We start from the raw sequence: 24,228 nt of genomic DNA on the forward strand, positions 1-24,228 counted from the left end.
GTTGACAACATCAATAATATTTGTACATGTTTTTTTTTCCTGTGTAAGAAAGCTGATACATCAAAAATGTGTAGCATACAAAGTTTTAGAAACTACCCAGATGTGTACAAAACCAAAATGTGAAATGACTTTAAATAAAAACAACAAGACAAAGAGGGTCAGTATAAAATGACTCAGTATAAACCACCATGGGGGAAGCGTCAGTTGGTGATCATTCACATTGCAGAGGGAGAAGAGAGGGACATCTGACAAGGGTACAAAAAGGGGACTTGCAGATGGGAAAACCTATGTACATAAACTCCAGTATGTGGCACTCCTAAACGGCTCACTAAATCTCACTAAGACTGCACCGTTAGCTAGTTTAAAGCTTGTGAATCAACACAAAAGATGTTTGACCAATTTGTATTTGCTGAGTCATTTTTGTGGTTTTCTTTTTTATAATTTGGCGAAGTGATGGAATTACAAGTAACGCAGGAGTTACAATGCAATAAAAAATGTAAAAGCCTGGGATATATTTGTTTTGTATTTATTTAAATGCAGTATAACTGCAATGCATGCCATGTGTTCTTATAAACATTGTTTCAGAATGTAAATTATATGTAAGTGTTATTGGCATATTATTGGCACATGTGCAGTGAGTTGAGGTAATGTGATGCTTTTAGAACTGTAAGATAAAATATTTCCTAGTTTATTTTTCCCTCTTGTTTGTCCTTTTATCCCATCAACTGGTTTAGCACAATGCAACATACAAAAAAGGCAACATGGCAGACTAATGGCTATAGTTATTGGCCAAGTGAACTCACCCATTTAAAATGTATAACATTTTTCTTTCAAAAGCAGTGGTGAAGACATCAGTGTAATATCAAACCAGAACATCAAAGTCATGAAACATAACAAAACACACACCACTAAAGTAATAGAAATAACAATAAAATGACATCACACGAAATGTCCTTTAGTTTGGTTAATAGAATCAGATTATTTCATTCTAAAAAAACAACCCAGTTCTGATAACATTACCATTTTTTTTCTTTTCGATCTTAGAACAAGAACTAGTCATAACTTGCCCAAAGCCAGTCCTCAACGCCACTGTCCCTTGGCCCTTGTGACACAGGTAGCTTTCTCACGAAGGTATTAGCTCTGAATCATCTTAAACTCATAGATGTCTTATACACTATTCCACTATGGCAGGTCTGCACCTGAATTTACACTCTAAAACATGGCACACATTGGTTAGAAGTTCTTTCTGATTTCCTAATGACCACTGGCTGTGATATAAAACATGATATAGAGTAAAAACATTATAAGGCCTTGGTGGATTCACTGGCAGGTCCCAACAAACTCCAAAACAACATTGATAAGATATCCACCCCTTATTAACCCCCCGCACCCCCGAACATATACACATACATATTCAGTAGCCTACACACTTCTGCTCTTTGTCTTTCTCCATCCCTCTCTTGGGGTTGTGTGAGGACGGTGTACACGCGCGCACACACAAACACACACACACACACACACAAACACACACACACACACACCATCCACGCATCTCAGCCCAGTGTCTCTTTTACGGGCGTGACAGGGTGGTGTAGACGGGCTGTTCCCAGTGTGTGGGACTGTGAGACGGGGCCACACCGGAGGGGTCAGCGATGGTGGTGTACAGGGGCCTCTGGGCGGGCCCCATGTAGGAGAAGGCTGAATACAGCCCCGGGGCCTGGCCGGAATGGGCGTAGTAGGGACCGGCAGCCTGGTGCTCCCCGTACTCAAACTGCGCCCTGGAGGACAGACCGGGGAAAGCCGATCCGTAGTGGGGGAGGCTGAGGGGGGTGTAGGTGACGTGGGTCCCCGACGAGGACGATGAGGTCTCAGCGTAATGACTCCCGGACTCGCTCTTCACCTGGGCCTTGGAGGGGTCCGAAGCGGACGGGGAGGCCTGCTGATGCTTGGACAGCCAGGCGGCTGAGTGACCGCTGGCGGAGGCCAGGGCATAAGCGTAGGAGGTGGCGGAGGAGCCGGGCGTGGCCGCCCCACCCTGGCTGACCCCCGGGTGACCGTTGGGCGGCAGGTACTGGTCAAACTCGTTGACATCAAAGGGCTCGATGTTGGCCATGACGTCGTGGCTGATCTCGCCGATGTCCATGGTGCCGAAGTCGATGTGGGGTTTCCCGCCGGCCGACGAAGGGCCCCCGGAGCCCCCCTCGGCTCCCACCCCCATGCCTCCGCCGCGGGATCCCCCCGGGACACCTCCCCCCTCCCTCTTCCCCTCCGCCATCTTCCCGGCCTGGAGTTCCGTCTTCGGGGTGGTAGGGGGTGTTGGGGGGCTGTGGCCCTGGCCTGGAGAGAAAAGACAGCAGAACGTTACAAGAGAAAGGACAGGCCTCAGCCAATTATCACGGGGCGACAGCAGGTTAGCCAAAGCATAGACAGGCCGGCCCTCCTGCTGCGACCAGGGCACTCCGACAAGAACCTAAGCTGGATTTGAAATTCAATGAGTCCCACCTGCAGGGTGGTGGTGGTGGTGGTGGTGGTGGAGGTCGGCCAAAGGGGAACCAGACCCGGTGCTGTGCACATCTAGGTGGAGGGTCTTGTAGTGGGACTGAGCGTGGCTGCCCTCCCCTTCAGCCCCCTCCCCTCCCTCCCCAGAGGCCCCCAGCTTGCCGTTCTTGCGTCTGCGGGGCTGGTACTTGTACTCTGGGTAGTCCTTCTTGTGCTGCTTCCTTAGCCGCTCTGCCTCCTCAATGAAAGGCCTCTTGTCGCTCTCATTCAGCAGCCTGCGTGAGAAAACAAAAATCTTAAGAAAGTGCCTTTCATTTCAGCAGAATGTACATTTTGGTGAGGAAGTGTAAGATAAACACTACAATATATTATTTCCTGATATATCTGAAGGAAGTCGGATTTTATTTATTCACCGTACTTTAAGAATAGAGGCAACATTATAACTGCACAGGTAGCACGAATAATGTTTCATATATAGACATTTTTGGAAAAGAGAATCGTCTCTTTCCACGCCTACCTCCACAGCTTTCCGAGGGTCTTGCTGAGCTCGGCGTTGTGCAGGTGAGGGTATTGGTCTGCCAATTTCCGGCGCGCGGCCTGTGCCCATACCATGAAGGCATTCATGGGCCTCTTCACGTGCGGCTTGCTTTTGTTCCCGTTGTTTACGCGCACGGGCATGGGCACGAGCGTCCAGTCGTAACCGTCCAGCACCTGGCTGACCGCCTCCCGGATGCCGATTGGGAAGCGGTCCATATCCACCTCTGACTTGGCCACTAATCCGCCGTGCTCTCCGCCGCAGTCCGCGCCAGAAAGCCCGGTCAATTCCTGTGACGACCCGATCAGCGGGGAGTCCCGGCCGCCGGTAGCACCTGAGTGAGCTGGTGACAGTGAGTGACCATCATCTGAGCCCCCGGGACTCAACTCCGCCTCCGACAGGCTGTGCTCCTCTCCAGACATTTTATTTAGATTAAGGCTATTACTGACTGGCAACAAGAATGTTCTTTTAGTAAAATTAGATAGGCCTAAAATAATCAAGCTGTTCCGAGAATGCAAACGTTTAGGCTACAGCTCAAAAGGTGCTCCGGACGTGCTTCTGTGTATGGAATTAGTCCTATGCCACGCATATACCCATAGCCTACTCGTGCGTAATCGAATGTAGTCTACCCGATTTATTTCCTTTGCACTTGTTTCCCTTTCAAGTCCTCCGATGTAACCTGAAAATAATAGAAATAGATAAGAATTAACAGATAATAAAAAAAAGTGTATTTGCACATTTTATATTTGTTCATAAGATACGACACCAATTTCATAGAATGTAGTTATTTAAATGAAAATGAATAGGCCAAGACGAATACTGCATTTTCTTTGAAATTGAAGGCCCATCACTTATCGTTGGCTTAGCGACGAACAGAAAGCCATCATTAGTTTACAATGTTAATTTGTTTACAGATATGTTAGGCCACAATACATTAAGCAAAAATAATATAATCTTTAGTTTATAGGCTAATGTATAACTATTCCAAATCCTCACATTCCTGTAGTTCTTTTTACAAAAGATAAAAGCCTGTTAAAAAACGTTTACATAAAAAAATATTTTACTAAATATTTTTTACATTGTTTATCTTTTTATCTTCATAACATTCAGAGCTGAGAGAAGCTCATGGGCTTACAACTCGACCAACAACATAATCTTGGAAATAATAATGAGGGAAAACTCAAGCTTAACCTCTAGTTAATAAGATTGGAATATTTCAGAAATTCCACACAAAACGTAAACCGGTATGTTTTTTGCTCCTTACGGAAAATTAAGTTACAAAACTTACCAATGCAATGCTTATGAAGTTTCCCGTTCAACACGGGAGTTTGTGCGTACCCCTGTCCACCGGTGTGACGCTCGCGCTCCGTCCCCTGCCCCCTCGTTCGGTTCGCTTTGCAATGAATGGCTGCTCTGTGTCGCGCGCCGGAGCTTAAAGAGAGCCGTTGTGAGAAGGAACGAAAAAAAAGTGATTGAAAGTGGAAAACATTCTGAAAGAGGCAGCATTCCAACACGAAGTCGACGCCACCCTCTTGCGCACACGCTGGACGCGTATTGGTCATTTAATATTATCCTGGTTTCTTACTGGACGACAGTATGTACTGGCTATTGCGTGTCTGTCCATCACCACGAATATTTCCAATGAAACGAGGTGAGACTTTACATCTGAGTGGCTTAAGTGATTTTACACTGGTCCTATTTAGAAACCAAATAAGGCTGGCTTTGTTTTATCTGTTGACATGTTATACTGAATAAATAAACAAACCTTATAAGACTTATTTGTGGTCAAATTACACTAAATGTCACTGAAATACCAAGGGAGTCTATAAAGCATTATAAAGTGATTATAAAGTTGGCCTGGTTCTATTTGCTGCATTGAGTATGGTACAGTTATCTATGTCCAGCCTTGGAAAAACACATGTATTCCTTGACTGTATAATACAGCACTTCAGCAACATGAAGGAGATGGTATTTCTCAAGCATTTTTAATTATACATTTGGCAGACACAGGACTGAAAGAGGGTTTTGAAAGTGACGTTGAATGTCGGAATTGCAGATCTGAATAGAGCCAAAATGCTCATTTCTGTATTGTTTACAGACACTGAGTGGCCTGTGGTTCCAGTCCTTAGGACCACTGTTTTGACCATTCTGACTCTCTGAAACCATTTTATTTCTACTCTTCCATTGATGTGCCCAGATACTGCCTTTGAATGTGCTTTGATATTATTCTATATGCAATTAAGAACAAATTTTTTTGTGAATCATGACTGAATACTGCATTGATTAACTTATACGGTATCATTTCTGCAGGGCCATCGCCAGGTACCCTGGGCCCCCTGAAAAGATATTTGCCTGGGCCCCCTGAAAGCATTGCTATTATTATGATCAATGGACACTGAATCATACCCACCATTCCGTGCTGCAGTGCTGCATTCATGTGTCAACAGGTTTGGTATTTATATTAATTAAGATTTGCACATCCGTTTGAACCATTAAGATAGTTTGGGGACTGAACATTATGACCCAAACAAAAACACAGACAAACACACACGCACACACATACAGACACACACACACACATACTGTAGACCACAGGAAGAATAGCTACTGCTTTGGTAAAAGCTAGTGGGGATCCAAATAAACATAATTTAAACACACAACCACACACACAAACATACACACACACACACACACACAAATACTACAACAATAACCCCCAGTGTTTTCCTGTTCCTTCTCATGTTGAGTCCGTGTCTCAGTTTTCTCCCCCCCCCCACCACCCTCTCTTGCTTCTCTCTTGCTTCTCTCTCTTCTATTTTCTTTAAGCTCTTTGTCTTCATCTCAGGTGAATTGTAACCATGTGATCAAACGCCCAAGCCCCCTTTCCATTAGCATCGTAAATGAAAAAATGAGAGGAACAAAAAGCAGTTTTGTGCATCTTGAAAAAAATGATAACAGAAAAGAAAGAGTTGTGTGTTTCTCAGCCTATATGTTACTACACGGACACGGGCTCTCACACACACATAACAAATCACCCAAGGACTGCACTGGACACATGGACCTCTCTTCGTCTCTTTCATTCCCATGTCCACCAAGACCGTGGACCTGGGCCTTTGGGCGCTGGCATGGGTGGGTCCGTCTAAAGGGTTTGGTTGGGGGGTGCAGGACTCAGGATGGGGGCTACATACACTCTTCTGACCTCCCTGGGATTCTGCACAGGGCCCTGGCCTGACCTTGATGTGAGTTCCCTGTCCTTCATTTGTGTATGAGAGAGAAAGAGAGGAGTTTAAAATGCAGTGCATTTGATATGCCAGGACAATGTTTGATTTTAATTCTATTTGGGGAAAGGTATAAGACGGACACATTCACTGTCACTGTGCTGTATATGTTTTATGCATTAGGTGCAATAAAATCACTGTGGACTTATGCAGGGCATGGTATTGTTTTTATTTTTATTTCAAAGTATATGCGAAGTCAAAGTATGACCAGTGTAGATGTGTTTTTGAAAGTATTTCAACTCGACTGTAATATAGTAATTTTTGAGCGTTAGTGTGGAACGATTTTTTTTTTTGTTGAGAGACACAAAGTAAATGGAATTTAACTCACATTGATTTAGGTTGTAATTGTGTTGTTGTTCACATTAAACCTTCTATTTTTGAATAGTATTTTTTAAACCAAAATGGCGTTCGGTTATATATTTCCCTAACGAAATAAGGAAATAAACACCTGCTGAACAATTGTCATAAATGAGAAAAAGTGACAATTTATTATATTCCTCTAAATCTGTTCATGCAAAAATGCGATGCCAGAAGATTAACATTAACGTCAAAAAATTACTATAGATTTTATTTTAGAAGCGGTTTCTTTCTTCTCAGGATTCTAGCAAGTAATGTTCAAGAAGGCCTGTCCCCCTGTCAGTTCAATCAGAAAACCTGCGAATCATAAATCGTGGAGGAATGCATTACTGTACAGACCATTCGTTTTGTAAATTATTCTAAAGCAATTATCTCGATTAATATATAAGAAACACGAAAGACAGATCAAATTAACAACCAGACCCATGCGAAAAACTAGTTAAATAATATAAAGCAGCCCTACCGAAAAGGTTCGCCGATGTATTTATCCAAATCACTTTCGTTCGATTTAACAGTTAATTTCGATTTATTTAATAATATATTAAACTCTGGCAATCAATTTTTCTAGGCCCAACCAGTATATTATTATTAACATCATTATGAATGTTTTTGAAAATTATCTTTATCAAACATTCTTTCAATACAAAGTTAATTTTACAAATTGTCTGGCTTTTAAAAAAACAAACCATTGCGCAACTTCACAGCCACAAATATTATTTCGGTCTGTCATATGTAACTATAACGACACTTAAATTACTTTTCGTTAAAATATTAAAGGCAACCTTTTTATTTTAATGAAACTAATTTTTTTATGAATATATTTTCCTAAATCTTTATGTTGTTCCACGTTGTAGTATAACGGACTGAATGTGCTTATGGATATTGTTAATCGTGGACAATTTGGTACACAGGAACGACGAATACCTTCAAATTCTACGAATAGATATCGGCCGCTGACATCTCTCCCACCTAGGGAGAGTGCTATGGGCCTGGGGGGAAACACAGATCTGTGGAAAACACAACTCACATGTCCATCTATTAAGACATACATCCTTAACCTGACATGTGACCGACTGCGCTAATATCTCTGGCCCTGTCCAGTCACAAGAGCGCGGACGCTGCTGCTCCAGGAGAAAGACTTGAGTGAGAGAGGATAGGGATCTCGTGACTAGTGGGGTCAAGGGGTCAGGATTCACTGCCTCCCCAGGTGGATTTGGTGTTAATGGTATACAGCTATATGGTGAGACTGGACATTTTCTGTCAGGTTCCGGAAACATATGCCGCAGGTTAGGACAATTTTAGTAGGTAAAAATGGTTTGTATAAGGCAAGGTTGCTTGTAGCTCCAAGCTTGTGGATTCAATTCCCACAGAAGGCAAGTGCAGGGAAATATATATCCGTACTGTATAAGAGAGCCTTCTAAATTATTTTAAATGAAAATGTAGGAATAGAGTTATGTTTTTCTAATTTGCTAAAACCTTCCTAGATGTGACTTGATTTGACATAATCTTCATCCAATGAAGCCGTTAGGTGGATATACAACATTGGCTGTGGCAGCCATTTTGTTGTCATGTTTGAGGTGGTCAAAAAAGTAAATCTCTCACTCTAGCTAACAAGGATGCTTACAACTACATACTGTGATAGTTTACATTAAAGGATAGCTGTGACAGAAGAATTAAACAATACATGAAAGTAGGTGGTTTCATTTGACTGGCTCAGAAAATGTAGTCCTCAGGGTCAAATGTTAGCGGGAGAGAGAGCGAGAGACAAAGAGAGAGAAAAGGTCCAGAGAGACTGTTGCCCTTTTCTTTTGGCCTTAGACCCGCGGACAAGTTTCACTGGGAAATTCCTGAAATCTGACGATGGAGAGACCAAGTCCAGGACACATCAGATAAGAGGAGCATGGACGGCGGTCAACATATTCATGCAGTGGGTGACATTCTGCATTTAACTGTTGTATAATTGAGGGAAAGGCATTCATTTCAATGCCAGTGGACACGTAGGCGAGAAATGAATAGTGTTGTTTGTTCGAAATGATGACGCGCTGAATAGGAGCCTAGACATTATTTGACGAGGAGAAATTGCATTTATTAACAAATTAGCTTTTTACAACCTGTATTGTTTCCTGAATGATTTAATCATTCACCATTCCGGGGCGTAATATGCTAATGACTTTGTTGACACTTTTACAATTAGCTACAGGTTTAAAAATATGTAGCCGAAGTCTGAATCAGTAGAGCAAATACCTTATAGCTGGATCGTGTCACCCATCTTGGGTGTAAATCATGGTTCCTAAAAATCCAGATAAATTTCTCATTCCACATCCCAACCCACCAATCAGGGACTCACATTATAATCAACTGTCTGACCCTGACCTAGCTCTTTTCTGCTTGTAAACAACTTTTTTCATCATTGATTTGTGTCTGTCTTAAAGAATGTCAATCTGATTCCATGGAAAACATTTTCTCTTTGACAAAGTGACGTATCGTTCACATCGGAAAGTGTAGAATGTGTATTACAGGTGATTCATTACTACCATGTCCAGTGTTGTTTCTCATGCCTGTTTTGGACATAATACAGGACTTATTGCTAAATTATCACAAACATGACAAGAATATGCCCATTTAAAATGTATTTGGTTAAAAAACTTATTTCTGAAATAGTTCTGTTGATTCAGGCTTCACTAGAGACGTTAACCTCTTTTCATGTGTTATGTTGCTCAGCCTGTGCTAGACTAGAAGTGAAATCCTGGGACTAACAGTGAGATAAATGTGTTTTATGACACAACTGTCATGTCACATAACAAAATCGGATACACGTTATATTAGTTTTCAGATGTACTGGAAACCTGTAATTTCTCCACAGAAATGTACAGTACGACATGATTACACCTTCACATGGGCGGCCCCAGCGGGAATCAAACCGCAGGGATGATGTTCTCCACTAACTGAGCCCCACAGGGTTAATGGCCACCATCGTACTGATTCCATATCAACGTGATGCATTGTGGGGGGGGGGGGGGTGATTTAGTGTGCAGAGCTTCACGCAGATTCCATAAGGATGAATAAAAAATGAGGCTGCTCGCTGACCTTTGTCTATCCTCACCCATTTTTGCAATGAATTAGTGCAGCTGCGCAACACTTAAATGGGTCCCCCTCTCTTCCCTTGAGTGTCTGTGACTAAAGCGATGAATCCTCCCTTTGTGTTCCATCTGCAGAATTTCCCATTTCTTGCCCTCGTCCTTTTTATTCGGGAAGGGGGTGGAGGTTGGCTTCGGTTGCGATAGTGGTGCGGGTGGAGGTTTGGGGCGGGGGTAGCGGGGGGCTTGTTGGACCACATTCCTGTGCAGCTGTGGAGGCTGGTGATGGGGGGGGGGGGGGGGGCGGGGTGGGTGGGGGTGGGGGGGGGGGGTAGTGAGAGAGAGCAGGATCATCATCGCTTTCGCGAGGCATCATGAATGGACTATTGTTCGCCCATGGGCCTGTATCCGCACTGACCAGAGCTACCTCAATTGTGACGGACAGAGGGAGCGAGAGAGAGGGAAGGAGAAAACGAGAGAAAGAGGGACGGGTGCGGTGAGACTGGGAGACTGACGGGACGAGAGAGAGAGAGAGAGAGAGAGATGGAATGGTGGGATTGAATGATTATCAGAAGGAGGTTGACACTCACGGCATGACAACGCGAAGGTAACAATGGGTTAGTCTGTGACTGGCTGGCATGGGTCTCTCAGAGACAATGTGTCAGCACCAGTCAGGCCATTAAGTCACACACAAGTGGACGACGCTGACCATTTATTCCGGCCAAAACATCGGCCATTTGTGTCTCTGTAACGCGACGTTTAACATGCTCCCCTAATAAATAAGGATGTGTTTATCGCACAAATAGCTAACCCGTCAATAAGGGAATATTTGATCTGACGACTGTTTCGTGTTTTTTTTTAGTCTGAGCGCCTGACTGGAATTCCGTCATTTGTACAATGTCCCAAAATCGGTCCGTGCTCAAATAATCAGTGGACAGACGCGTCAATATTGAAGAAAATCTGCGGGTAAATGAAGAAAATCTGCGGGTAAATGAATGAGAGAAAAAATAAATGAATGGGACATATTGTCAAGGGAACCACAGCGCGGGCAGGATCCCAGGTTACAATCCCAGCCATGTGACCCATAATTCTAACCTCTGAGGTCTCCCTCAATCACCAGCCACCCTATTAACCAATTAAGGCTTATGGTGGTGGCGTTATGAGAGGTTGCAGACAGCACCTCCTTCAGCCTCAGGCCTCTCTTACCATGTCCCCCTACTCCTCCCCGCACTCCCCTCCTTAAGACGGCGCTGAGTTTGGGTTCCATGTGGCTTTCGGGTGAGGGGATGAAAGGAGGTGTCATTAGAGCGCTAACCACCTGTCTGGCGGCCCAGGACTCCTGTGGATTCCTCTGCTGCTGAGCAAAGGTTTCCACTCTTCTCACATTCTATCTCTCTCTGCTTCGCTCTTGTATCCTTCCTTCTCGGTTACCTCTTTTTCTCCCTCTTTGTCTCTCTGTTAACCACACTCTCTTCCTCTTCCCTGGTATAGATGCGCAGGTACCCTGTTCTCTAACCTCTGGCTAACCCGGATGTCCCAATAAAGTCAGAACAGCTTTTTTCCCAGGGAAGGCCCGACTGTTTGACTGGGGAGGTGGATGGGAAACGCTCCAAGCAGCAGACTACAAACATGCAGTCATATTTCCCTGAAAAATACTCCGATGCTGATCAGGACTGGTGAAAGGAAGATGCATGGGAAAATCAATTGGAAAATGGCCTGAGGGATGAGAGAGGAGCGAGAGAGGGAGGGGGAGAGGGGCCAGAGGAAGACACGGAGGGAGAGAGAGAGACGGGCAGCTTAGGAACGGGGAGAAGCGAGTCACTTTCCAATCATGGGTTTTTCTCAGAACATTTAATTAGGCTGAGCGAACGGCAGAGGGCCTGAGGCGGCTGCTGAGATGCTCCAATGAAAGGCTCTGTTGTTGGCGGACAGGAGGAGGACATGAAAGGGGGGAAGGAAGAGATAGAGGGATGTTCAAGGAAGAAGAGAAACAGGGGAATTCTCAGCCCGCGTCGGCGTGAACGCACAGCGATGCACGATACGAACACGACGACGGGCAGCCTCGATCGACAACCAATGATATGAACAGGCGTTCCCCACAGGCGGGACACCTAGTCCGATCTACTGTCAAGTCGAGAAGACAGGGCGAGGCCGTCGCGCGGCGCCGACACGACGCTAAAGAGGGAGCAGACAGACAGATTGGCAGACAGACAGATTGACCGACAGGCAGACAGACAGGCACACAAACCCGGTCTGTGGTGGTTCCTACTGGTGTAGCCGGCAGTCCGGGGCTCCAACAATGGTCCACTGTCCTCCAGCGAATGGTTCACAGCTCCGCGACACACAACAGGTCATTACGGCACAAGACTCCCAGCCCTCCACCACTTAGTCCCCAATACTGTCCCCCCCCTGAGCACACACACACACACACACACACACACACACACACTGTCCCTATTCCTCCAGCACTAGGACCCCCCCCCCCCACTCTGCCCCACGCAGCCCCAGGGCAGGAACCAGCGGCTGAGGAGGGCTACAAAGCATCGAGAAGGACCCCTGCCAGAGACCCCCAGAGCCTAGAACCTTTTGGTCAGCCTTTATGACTGACGAAGCCCGGAGAAAGGTCGTTGGGGGTCACCCAGCTGGTGGTTTTTTATGGACGTTGATGACAAGGGGGCGCGGCACTGAGGCTAATTAACCGACATCAGTGGAGAGGGAATGGGGGGGGTGAGGAAGGGAGAGAAGGACGTGACATTAGAGGAGGTGATAGGGATAGTAATGACATGGCTTATTAACCAGCATCAGTAGAGAGAGGAGGAGGGAGAGATAATGGTGGGCTATGAGAGGGGGAAAACCTTGTATGATCTGACATCAGTAGAGGAGGAGCGTAGGAAGGATGGAGTGGTAGAGAAGAAGCATCCTGTGATCCACTGCTGGCTTGTCTAACATAAAGCCAAGCAGGGTGGGTCCTGGTCCCTGGTTGAGTGGCCAGATGCTGCTGGACGCGGTGCTGGACGGCCACTAGGGGGCACTCTTCCCACTGGTCTGAATGAAGGGGACATTGCCCTGCGCAAGGGCCTGTCTTTTGGATGTGATGTTAAATAGGTGTACTGACTCCCATGGCACTGGGCGTAAGAGTAGGAATGTTCACCCCGGTGTCCTAGTCCGATGATCTGGCTAACCCCTAATTAAATTAAACTGGAAGGTGTTGTAGGTACTGGCATGTCAGTAAGCTGCCGCCGATAAAAATGTCAGTGAAGGAGGAAGTGTAGGAGGGGGTGGAGGAGGGAGTGGAGGAGGGAGTGGAGGAGGGAGTGGAGGAGGGAGTGAAGGAGGGGGTGGAGGAGGGAGTGAAGGAGGGAGTGGAAGAGGGGGTTAAGAAGGATGAATAGAGGGCAATAGACCAGGGGAAGTGGCTTGTTAGAGGAGCAGGAGAACTCGTCTAATGAAATTAAAGACGAGAAAGATTAGATTAATGTTACCGGAGAGATTGATGACATAACCAGCGATAGCCCTTTCAGAGACCTAGGAAAACTGGCTGCGAAATTGGATGTGCTGACCTGATGCTTAATCTTCATTCAAAACGGCTCATGTGGAACTCTGACTATTTACCACACGAGGGAGCTCGTAGGCCGGCTTCACCGGTCTGTGCCAGTGGAGCAGTCTTCACTGACCCCTAGTGGTGGTGCGCTTCTGTGTTGCGTTAGCGAGCTGCACCCCCTCAAAGACATAAACAGAGGTATCTCTCTGTGCCGGTGACATTGTGATGTCGGTGACGGCGTGCATAGCGCTCCCCTCATAATCCTCGTAACTAACTGAACTCTACCGATGTCCCAGATAAAACTGGGGATCCTTCTATTACCCACAGGAAGTCCCGCCCAACTGACTACTTCTAAATGGTGAACGTACCCAGCAGCACTGCTATGACAAAATGGAGTTTGGTTACTAAAGGGCCTGTATCCACTTCTTTCCCTTGCCCCCCATCCTCTCTCTCCCTCCCCCTCCCCCTCGGTCTCCCTCAATCCCCCTCTCTCTCTCACTCATCTATATCCTTTCCTCTACACTGCCCCTCTGCCTAGTCTGTCCTTGTTGAACCTCTACATCTATTTCTATTCATATCTGTCCCCGTCCCCTCCCCCCGGGGCCATTTTAAAAGACAACCTGCCAAATAAAAACCCTCTGTATTGAGAAATGTGGGTACGGCACTTATTCTTGTCAGTAACCCAGTTTTGGTTTTATTAATTTGGGATAATCAGAGGAACAGGTGTGTCTGGTATTACAGGCACATTGTCTGAGTCAACGAGTACACATCACTGAGTTGGAGAAAAACAACACTGTTTCCCCTGCACACACGCATCCACACAAACACATCAATACACAAATGCACACACTAATGTTTGGAGGATCGGATACCTGAGCATCATTTTGACCTTTGACCTTTGGAACTGGTGTTTGGTGGGAGCGTGAGAATGGGGCAGAAGTCTGTCAACCAAAACACTGCTACTGCTTCTTGTTTAATATTAATATTATTATTTGACATGGATTCACTCACACAAAACAGGGAATTTTACAATTCAAAGATTTATTTCCGTAAGACATTCCTTTTAATAAAATAAAGAATAAAGTGCTTGTTGTACTTTAAATTTACAATACATTGCCAACTCTTTCAGAGCCTGTTTGGAATAAAAATTTTGCATTATTATTTCCCCCCCATCATAAAATATTATTTATATTATTTTGGAATACTTAGCTCAAGTGTCAACCCTTAACAGTAATGTAACTTAAGCAGGAAGACAAAATAACAGCAGTTTCTAAAGTCTAAAATTTATACATAAAAAGGTGTTTGTGATTTAGACATTATATTTATCTGTAAATGAAAAAAGGGTACCAAGATCTGGTTGAATGGAAAACAGAAAGTCACTTCACAAATAATTATTTTCCAGATAAATATATACAACTCAATATCAATCATAACAATAATGTATTAAGTATTGTACTATAAGAATGCACATTTAAACTTTTTACTGAACAAACCAAAATAAAAAATAAACTCAAAAGTATAATATGATAATTCAACCTTTCTTTGTTGCTGTGCTGCAGAAGGGTTTTGATTCTTTCTAACATCTTTCTATCTGAGGACTTTGGTTGGGAGCAGTAAAAGCAGAGAAACCGTAGCTAGGGCACATTTTTAAATCTGGACAGAAGACGTGACAGCCTCCAATGCCTGACTCACACAACAGGGGACCCAAATCATTTGCTGGCTCCGGGGTTATTTCCTTTCACATTGTCCTGTTCACCGCCGTTTCCAGAAGCCATGGAGGATGAGCCACCAGGCAAGCCAAGCATAGCCTGGCTCGTCCAGACTCGGTTGGCACTACACTCCCGACTCCCTCCTGTAACCGAGTGCGTCGAGGGCTATAGACGGCTGCAGCCTGTCAATCTGACTGTCCATGTCCAGAACACACAGCATGCTCATGTCCACCGCCGCCTGCTCCTGAAACCTCTCCCGGAAGATGTCGAGCTGGAGGTCCCGCTCCTCCCCCTCCCCGTCATCCCTCCCCCCCAGCATCTCCTCCACCTCCTCCCGGTCCTCCTCCTCCTCCCCGCAGCACAGGGCCACCTCGTTCTCGTAGCAGAAGGCGCTGGGGGAGTGCGGGGGCATGAGGTGGAGGGGTGACACCGACTGGGTGGAGTCAGAAACAGAGGGGGACGAGGGCGACCGGGATCGGCCCGCCATCTCCCGGAGCTCCCTGGCGCTGCAAACGGGAGTACCGGGCACTTCATAGGTCTTGCCGAAGCGGGAGTAGTCCACCTGGTACCGATGCTCCTTCTCGAAGATGACGGGCTCGAAGCGGTGGCCCCACAGGATCTCGCTGGCCAGGTAGGAGCTGCGGGCCTGGGTCGTCATGGCCGTGGCCTCCACCATCCCCTCCAGGATCACCACGATCTCAAAGTCCTCCGTCCGCAGGTCGGCGCGGCTCATGCAGTACAGGGGGCTGCTCTCGTTGATCACGTGGACGACGACAAGCGGCGACACCAGGAACAGGCGGTCCAGGCCCTCGTCATAGCCCACGTCGATGTCCGTCTGCTCCATGGGGAGGTACTCACCCTCGGCGGTGACGTGCGGCCGGATGAGCTGCGCCCGGACGTGAGCCTCGACGATGTGGCTCTTCCGCATGTTGCCCAGCCGCCACATAAGGCACAGGTTCCCGTCCCGCATGGAGATGACGGCGTTGTGCGAGAACAGCAAGGTCTGGGCTCGCTTCTTGGGGCGGACCATCTTGGCCATGATGGTTCCGATCATGAACGAGTCAATGATGCAGCCCACAATGGACTGGAGGACGACCGTCGCAACCGCTACCGGACACTCCTCAGTGACGCAACGGAACCCGTAACCGATGGTGGTCTGGGTCTCGATGGAGAACAGGAAGGCCCCGATGAAGCCCTGGACATGGAGGATGCAGGGCTTCCACTCCGCCCCTCCCCCCTTCGTACCGGCCAGAGGGCCATCTCCGAGGCCGGCGTGGAGGTCAAAGTCTCCGTGGGCCAGGGCCACGCCCCAGAAGACCACGCCAAAGAGGAACCAGGACAGCAGGAAGGTGGATGTGAAGATCAGGAACATGTAGCGCCAGCGGATGTCCACACAGGTAGTGAAGATGTCGGCCAGGTAGTGCTTGGTCTTGTCCTCCATGTTGTGGAAGACCACGTTGCACTGGCCATTCTTCTTGACAAAGCGGCTCCGAAGGCGGCTGGGCCCTGCCGTGGAGATCCGCCGGCCGTTGCGGGAGGACTCTGTCGCTCGCAGGGCCAACGAGCTGCCTGCTCCTGCTCCCCCATCGCCCCCTCCACCAACTTCGCCCCCTCCTGTTCCCCTCCCGCTCAGGGTGTGCTGTAACGTATCGTGGCCATTGTGGAGGCCCAGGGCGGAAATCTTGAAGTGGTCTTCATCGGTGGCTACGATGCTGTACCTAGATGGAGAGGGGGAAAAAAATCAAATATGCACAAAACGTGACAGTGATGGACAAGTGAATAGCTCACCGAGACTGATTACCGAGACCAAGGCAAATGGTCGACACGATGAGGATGGGTGTTCAGAGGCGGTAAGGGTTGTGCCGTTCTACTGTTACCTGTTAACTCGCACCGCTCCCATGGCTCCACTGATCATCAGGCTGTGTTTGTCAGAGCAGTAATCAGGGCAGCGGTGGCCAGCGCAAACCATTAAAAGAGACTGCGTCCGTGAGAGGGTCTGGGCAGGGGGGGCGAAGGGCAGTCTCAGGTCTGAGGACCCCCCGGGGATGTCAGCGTCGCCTCCTTACGGTGCATCTTCCTGAAGGACAACCGAATCAGAGAGAAGAGTCAGACTCCCTTCCCACCTATCACAGCAGCCCTTACCCTGCATTCCGAAAGATTTGCACGGAGGAATTTGTTGCCACGTCCGCCACTATTCCCAAACCCCTTCCACAAAGCGAATCAAGCAAACGCATATCACCATGATAATCGACTGAGTCCTTCGTAGCAAAAAACGCCAGAGGGCCCTTTATAGCAGCAGAGGGTGGAACACACAAACAGACATAGGAGTGGCTGAAAGTCTAAAAACGAGGCAAATCGGTGCGATTCTACCGCCGGGGAACAATTGATCTGTTTGGCTTGATGACAGGGTTAGCGGCCAGGGGTGACGTGATAAGCTAGAGTTGGGACACATTATGTGACCGCTAGGTTAGCAGGGAGACCAAAGAGAAAGCGTTGCGTAACGGGTTTCACAGCTGCACGCCATGCCGCAGGAACACCAGAAGGGTTTAAGTGGTGAGAAGTCGGTCGTTTGAATAAAAATACATTTTCCAAACGCCGGTAGCTCAGAAAGACGGCCGGGCGTCACATTCGGGTCAACAGAAACAACACAGCAGCAGTGTGTCCAGGTTATGAAAGAGCCAGCTTGGAGACACAGTCATACGCAAGAACTTATGTAGGCAAACACACACAAACACACACACGCATGGTCACACACACGCACCGTACACAAGTTGACAGGATTTAGCGGAGCTGTTTGTGCCCTTTGCATGACAGTCTTCCATAGCTGACACACACACACACACACACCAACACACACGCACACGCATACACACACACACACACACACACACTGCGGATGGACAGATGTTGGCCATGCGGTGAATATATTGGCAGGATTGAGGATCCAGGATCCTTCCGAGTGTAAATCCTAAGTAAGTGTCTGGGATAGATTACGTCAAGCTTTGCTACAGATCCGCTGCTGTAGCAGCTGGACCACTGAGCCGGGTAGAGAGAGAGGGACATCCAGGGACCGGTGTCACTGAGCCGGGTAGAGAGAGAGGGACATCCAGGGACCGGTGTCACTGAGCCGGGTAGAGAGAGAGGGACATCCAGGGACCGGTGTCACTGAGCCGGGTAGAGAGAGAGGGACATCCAGGGACCGGTGTCACTGAGCCGGGTAGAGAGAGAGGGACATCCAGGGACCGGTGTCACTGAGCCGGGTAGAGAGAGAGGGACATCCAGGGACCGGTGTCACTGAGCCGGGTAGAGAGAGAGGGACATCCAGGGACCGGTGTCACTGAGCCGGGTAGAGAGAGAGGGACAACCAGGGACCGGTGTCACTGAGCCGGGTAGAGAGAGAGGGACATCCAGGGACCGGTGTCACTTCACAGACAACAAGGCAGCTGGGCCAAGGGGTTTATTAAGGGTCTTCGTGAAAGACAGACACTTGGTATACCAGGAACAGGGCAGAGGTCAATTCGTGCCACCTCCTACGGATTCTGAGAGCTTAATTGGACAGGACTGTCAATGTTTATGGTAGATGGGGTTGGAAAGAATATGAGTTTTGTCTGAGAAAAAGAATAAAGTACCGGAACGGGAGACTGTGGCAGTTTGTTTGAGAGCACAGCCGGGCCATGACAATTCCTCTCCCACAGACAGAAAAAGCACTGTGTTCTTCCACTCTATCCCAATGTGCCATTATGAAGTCAGAAGAAGCTCATACTGTTCTAAATGTTGGATATCTTCATCAGCATGGGAGACATGAAGGACATATAGATAACGCCAGGAACACTAATCATAATATTCATAGTAATAATCATAGTAATCATAATTAGTAATACTATTGTATTACACATTATCTTTTTTCCCATGATTGATTTACATAAAGCCATAACAAAAACAGTCAATGGGACCTTGGTTGGCACATTGGTTTAAAGAAAACAGATACACATGGGTATAAATGCAGCCCACAGCTTTTTCAGTAAAAACTCTGTTCTCTATCTTCACATACTACATATATAAAAAAAACAAATACTATACAAATATGAAAAACAATAACAAACGAATGCCAGAACTTAGAAATTCCTGTTAGAAAATATCATAAAGATGTAGAATTATTGGACTTCGAAGTTCCCCAAGGAATCTGGTCCCAAATGCTCCCCTATTTCCTATGTAGTGCACTCCTATCTGCCCATGGTTTATGGGGCCCCAGGGTCCAAGGGTCTGTTGTGGAGCGATTAGGGATCCATTTGGCACTCCCACTGAGCGTGTCAGGAACCACTAGTCCCTGAGGGAAAGCGGGAGTAATTAAATGTTGATGATAGTTATTAGCGGTTTCCATAGTAACCTCTCTTCCTCCTCAATGCTGTCTACTGCCGCGTGGAACAGGGAGGGTTTAGCATGTGGCACCGTCGCCAAGGAGGTGCGAGAGGGAAGACACACCGTCGCCAAGGAGGAGTGAGAGCACAGGCACACAACAGAGAGGGCGGGAAGTGCTCTCCTGAGTGCCTGAGTCACAGGGTAGGACTGATTCACTTCAACGTGGGTATAACTGAATGACACACACACACACACAGATACACATGCACATACACACACAGATACACATGCACACCCACGCCGGGACTCACACATACACAACACACCGTGTTCTCGTGACTTTTCATTATTGTGCTTTTTCCATTATTTTTATATTTTTATAAACCTCATCCCCTTAAGTTTCACCCAAACCCTAACTTAACACTAATCTCGACACCTTTACCTGACCTTAACATTGATTTAAATAACCTGACTTCTTTGCCTAAACTCAAACCTAACTTTAAACTGTAGTTTGACGCTAAACTTAACTCTAAACCGTAACATTACGAAAACATTTGGAAAGGACAGGACCGTAAAACTGTAACCAATGCTAACCTTAACTCCAACCCATGGCAATACAGATGTCAGGCCATAACACTTGAAGTCAAGACTTGCAACAGTAATGTAAAATAACAGGAAATCAAGTACAAACACGCACAAACACGCACAAACGCACACACGTGTGAAAACACAGGCCCAGACACATAGCCTAACACTATAGATTATCAACGGCCTGAAGGTGTCCATTTTCAGAATCCATTAATCAAGACACACTTAATTCCAGGATAAATCAATAGATAGATTTGTGTTTGTGTGTGTGTGTGTGTGTATTTGTAAGCATGTACAGGCTTGAACGCTGATGGGGACCAACCTTCCCAGCAAGGATAGTGAAACAAGGACAATTTGACCTTGTAGGGACTTTTCACCGGTCCCAAAGAGGAACAAGCTATTTTTGGTTTAGAGGAAAAAAAATACATTTGGGTTTGGGTTAGAATTAGGGTTATGTGGCTGGTCTAACTGGTAGGGTTAGGACTAGGTTTATGTGGCCTAGGCTGGTCTAACTGATAGGGTTAGGATTAGATTTATGTGGCCTAGGCTGGTCTAACTGGTAGGGTTAGGATTAGGTTTATGTGGCCTATGCTGGTCTAAAATGTAAAACATGTGTGTGTGTGTGTGTGTGTGTGTGAACGTGTGTCCAGATGCTGGAGAAAGCATGATCTTGCAGTTTCATAAGTAAGGTAGAGGTATTATTGACAAATTTATATCTATGACCTATTTTACATTGCGTTCATTCCTCATGGTTACATATAGGATTAAAACAGAAAACACTTGACGATTAAAAGCTCAGGCATTCATTCTGGCGGGTTAAGGTTAGGGATATTGTTAATAAAAACAATGAAAAAATGAATGAAATATGCTATTTAAAATAAAGCGTAAGAGGCTTGCACTGGAGTTGACTGAGGGGAGACTTGTCCACTAACAGATTATGACTCTAGTAATCTTCTAATCCAAACTATCATATGAAAGGTGGATGCAGTCGAGCAACCTAGCTTAACCTTTCTTCTTTTTCAATCTGTGACTTCTGATAACGTAGGGAAAGACAGGAAAAAGAAAAACTGAGGGAAAGAAGAAGCAAAAGAAAATAGAAAGGCTTTACTGGGGAAGGCTTGTGTCTGTCATGAAAAGAGTGTTGAAGGGGAAAAAGAATGGAGGTACAGAGATGATGACATGGGATGTTGTGTGGCCCTGTATCTTGTTTACACTTGCAGTTATAAGTGCAGGTATCTGCGGACGTTATTGTCAACAAGCGAAAGAGGGAAAACATTTAGGCTAAGTTCTGTCCATCTTCTTGAATGCTTTTGATGAGATCAATAGGCATAATCAATCATTTAAATATCCGTCATCTGCACATCCATAACCAATGCACATTAGTGTTTCAAAGCACTAAATACCTAAGATGAAGGATGAAGGGATGTCAGTGCGATTGATAATTATTTTGTGAGACAACATTCTTTAAATGGCTACTGATAAACAGATAATTATTTAAATAATGTAGGCCAATGTAATTTCTAGGATTGCGGTTCCCAACCCCTGAGTGTAATTAGTCTATCCACACCGCGGTACTTGAATACTCGTCTTCAGGGATACTGTGCGCAGGCTAAAATTTAGAATGGGGTTTAGTAACCGAAAAAGGTTGGGAACCTCTTTTCTAGCCAGTACCAAGTTTATGTGTAGCTGTCCAGTGCTGAAACGTAGTCAGCATGATGGACATAAAAAGGCCTAAATGTAGGAATTAGGTGCCAATATACCTGATACCTTTTGAGTCTTGCAAATCAAAACTCTCGCAGTATCTGAACTGACAGGAGAGATCGCCCGTGGCCTAGTCAATAAAATATGTCACATCATTATGAGTTGCCTCCACATCATTTACAGTTGAATGGCCTTAGAGGCCAGAACAGTGTGTGACTTTGGCGGCTTCATTGATCCTTTTATAGTGTTTGTCTGAAGGACAGTGAGCCGTAAAGAGAAAAATGTTTCACTGGGCTGAGGGGTTAGCGACATGACATAATACCGGTAAAAACAGACAAAATGACTGCGCGTTCATTTCAGGTCGGTTACTTTTGAATAATGTGAGCTTAATCGAACGATAAACTTCAACAGAACAACGGATTCTTTAACCAGACAACTTTACAACTCAACCAATCAAAAAGAAAGAAACTGGTAAAAGTATAACAATAACAATAATAATTCATTTCAAGTCCTAATAAATGCTGAAATAGCTTTTGCCTTAAAAAAAAAAAAACTACCGGTGGTGATTGGAAAAAAACACTCACCTTTTGAGTGGCGAGGATGTTTCTTGCTAAACAACGTTGAGAACATCCTCTCCTAAAAACAAAAAAAAGGACACATCCCTAAAGTCCTTTCCTCAATACATTAATCCCTTCCGGCAACCGATTTCATTTACTCGTGAGAATCATTTTTTAACTTTTTTGTTTATCAATCCTAATATTCTCTCAGCATTCAGTCTCATGGTTCCATTGCATCCCACTCAACCGCTCGCGCCCGCTCCCTCGGTCGGACTCGCACTTGACTCAATAAGCACTCAAGCTATGTGTGTGTGTGTGTGAGTGTGTGTGTGCGCGCGCGGTGCGCACATCCCTCTGTCCCTATCCAGCTAGCTGTGGGTGGGTGAGAGAGAGCGAGCGGGAGAGCGGGTGGGAGGGATAGAGCGCTTGTCACTTTGATTATGTCCCCGTTTTTGTGGAGTTGTGTTCCAGAGTGTAGGTGTGCTTCCATAGTATTTACTCCCGGCGCCGCAGATATTTAGACTCCTATGAGGAGAGCAGTACAGGTTGATATGTTTTTTGGATCAGTACTGGCCTGTCCATGTAAGCTACCTGCGTGTCTTTTTCGAGTTCAAATCTCTGTAATCGAACTTGTAATCGGATAATTATATAAAGAAGTTAATTACAGGAAGATATATAAAAACAAATATCACGTAATTTTGTATGCACACGTTGAGGAATACAAACCTACTGTAAGGTGGAGAGACTGGGTATGAAGAAACAAAGTCCCTAGAAACCTCTGGTGTGAACAGGCCATTGAAATTGAATCCCAGTGTTACATTGTACAGCTGTCCAGACCATAGGTGCCGAAAACTACTAAACAGGATACTCCTTGAAATACTGACACCCTACCCAGGCTGTCACAGACTGTTAGCCTCCGGACAAATCTTAGCTCCCTTCTAACAACCACCCACTTGGCTTAGTCATTACCACTATTTTTACCACATGGAGATAGCCTATTAAGGTACGGGACGGATACCAGCAAAACCTTCTCTGAAGTATCTTCAGCTGACTTTTTTACTCTCCATGACAGACACTGTTCAACTGTGTGTATATGCATTGGTGTCATCTCTTTTTTGGCTAGGGAAATGTAGTTAACACTATTTCAGACAGACCACAAGATGGTATTGGCTATTGCATTGCGAAACTTGATCGTTTCTATGGAAACCTTCCTTATTTTTTCATCTCTCTCTCACTAGTCTCTCCGAGCAAAAATGAATCTGAAATTACACAGAGTACAGATTTATTTTTAAATCCTAAATTCCTTCAGCCAGAAGAGGTGGGCGTTCCATGTATTCAGAGAAAGAGAGTGTGAGAGAGAAAGATAGATAAAAAGAGAGGAACACCCCCCCAAAAAAAAAACAACCCCAGATTGGAACCATAATGACTCAAATACCCAATTGGGTTTTCACAGTTCACAAAAGTGTTCATTGCTGTTTTAGTAGTACTTAAAATGTAGGGGCAGCGGCTCATTAAAATATTATAGAGAATTGTCACCCACAGAGCTGTTCAAACGTGAGTGAGAGAGGCATTCACTATTTAATATAATCTGTTTTATCATGCTAGTACATTTTACACAGGACCGTGGCTAGTGGCAGTGTCTAGTGAAAGACTCTTATATGACCTTGGGTCAACTAAACGGCTGACAAAATCAGCAGTAAGTAGAGTTAGTTATCTTCCCAGGGAATGCTGCTTCAGAGCTTCCTGGAGGGATTCAACTGGTCAATTTACACAATGACAACACCAGTGGGAAACTAACAATCTGACATATAGCCACAAAATATATTTGGCCATTAAAATGCTCAGTTTGATCATGTGTGGGCACAGGGAAAGACAATTTGGGGATGTTATTGCAAAGGCTCTGAGGATGGTTTTGGTTTTACCTCCTTTAGATTGGGATTTATTGATCCGGACCAAAATGTCAGTCTAACACGAACAGGCAGACATTCTAGGCGTTTGGAAAAAGCTTTTACACAAAAAGGGGGTTA

General features: G+C 45.8%; 2 protein-coding genes across 2 annotated transcripts; both read right to left on the bottom strand.

Moving 5' to 3' along the window:
- Window positions 1-667: 667 nt before the first annotated feature.
- LOC105012179 (transcription factor SOX-10) lies at window positions 668-4,497 on the bottom strand. Its single transcript, XM_010872855.3, has 4 exons — window positions 4,323-4,497; window positions 3,017-3,713; window positions 2,503-2,774; window positions 668-2,337 (listed from the first exon to the last, which is right to left on the bottom strand). Exons 2-4 carry the CDS (start codon window positions 3,454-3,456, stop codon window positions 1,571-1,573), a joined length of 1,479 nt encoding a protein of 492 aa, XP_010871157.1. The 5' UTR covers window positions 3,457-3,713; window positions 4,323-4,497; the 3' UTR covers window positions 668-1,570.
- Window positions 4,498-14,337: 9,840 nt separating this feature from the next.
- On the bottom strand, window positions 14,338-22,545 carry LOC105012198 (inward rectifier potassium channel 4). The gene is made up of 3 exons (XM_010872876.3): window positions 22,229-22,545; window positions 16,874-17,073; window positions 14,338-16,714 (listed from the first exon to the last, which is right to left on the bottom strand). Exons 2-3 carry the CDS (start codon window positions 16,963-16,965, stop codon window positions 15,121-15,123), a joined length of 1,686 nt encoding a protein of 561 aa, XP_010871178.1. The 5' UTR covers window positions 16,966-17,073; window positions 22,229-22,545; the 3' UTR covers window positions 14,338-15,120.
- Between the last annotated feature and the right edge of the window lie 1,683 nt (window positions 22,546-24,228).

Source organism: Esox lucius, chromosome 9 (assembly GCF_011004845.1).
Source record: "Esox lucius isolate fEsoLuc1 chromosome 9, fEsoLuc1.pri, whole genome shotgun sequence".
Classification (NCBI taxonomy): domain Eukaryota; kingdom Metazoa; phylum Chordata; class Actinopteri; order Esociformes; family Esocidae; genus Esox; species Esox lucius.

Coding starts and splice junctions, on each gene's coding strand:
- LOC105012198 (XM_010872876.3), bottom strand. CDS start 16,965: ATGGTTTGCGCTGGCCACCGCTGCCCTGATTACTGCTCTGACAAACAC. Junction 16,715..16,873: donor GGAGCGGTGCGAGTTAACAG/GTAACAGTAGAA, acceptor CTCTCCATCTAG/GTACAGCATCGTAGCCACCG.
- LOC105012179 (XM_010872855.3), bottom strand. CDS start 3,456: ATGTCTGGAGAGGAGCACAGCCTGTCGGAGGCGGAGTTGAGTCCCGGG. Junction 2,775..3,016: donor ACCCTCGGAAAGCTGTGGAG/GTAGGCGTGGAA, acceptor TTTCTCACGCAG/GCTGCTGAATGAGAGCGACA. Junction 2,338..2,502: donor CCACCACCACCACCCTGCAG/GTGGGACTCATT, acceptor TTTTCTCTCCAG/GCCAGGGCCACAGCCCCCCA.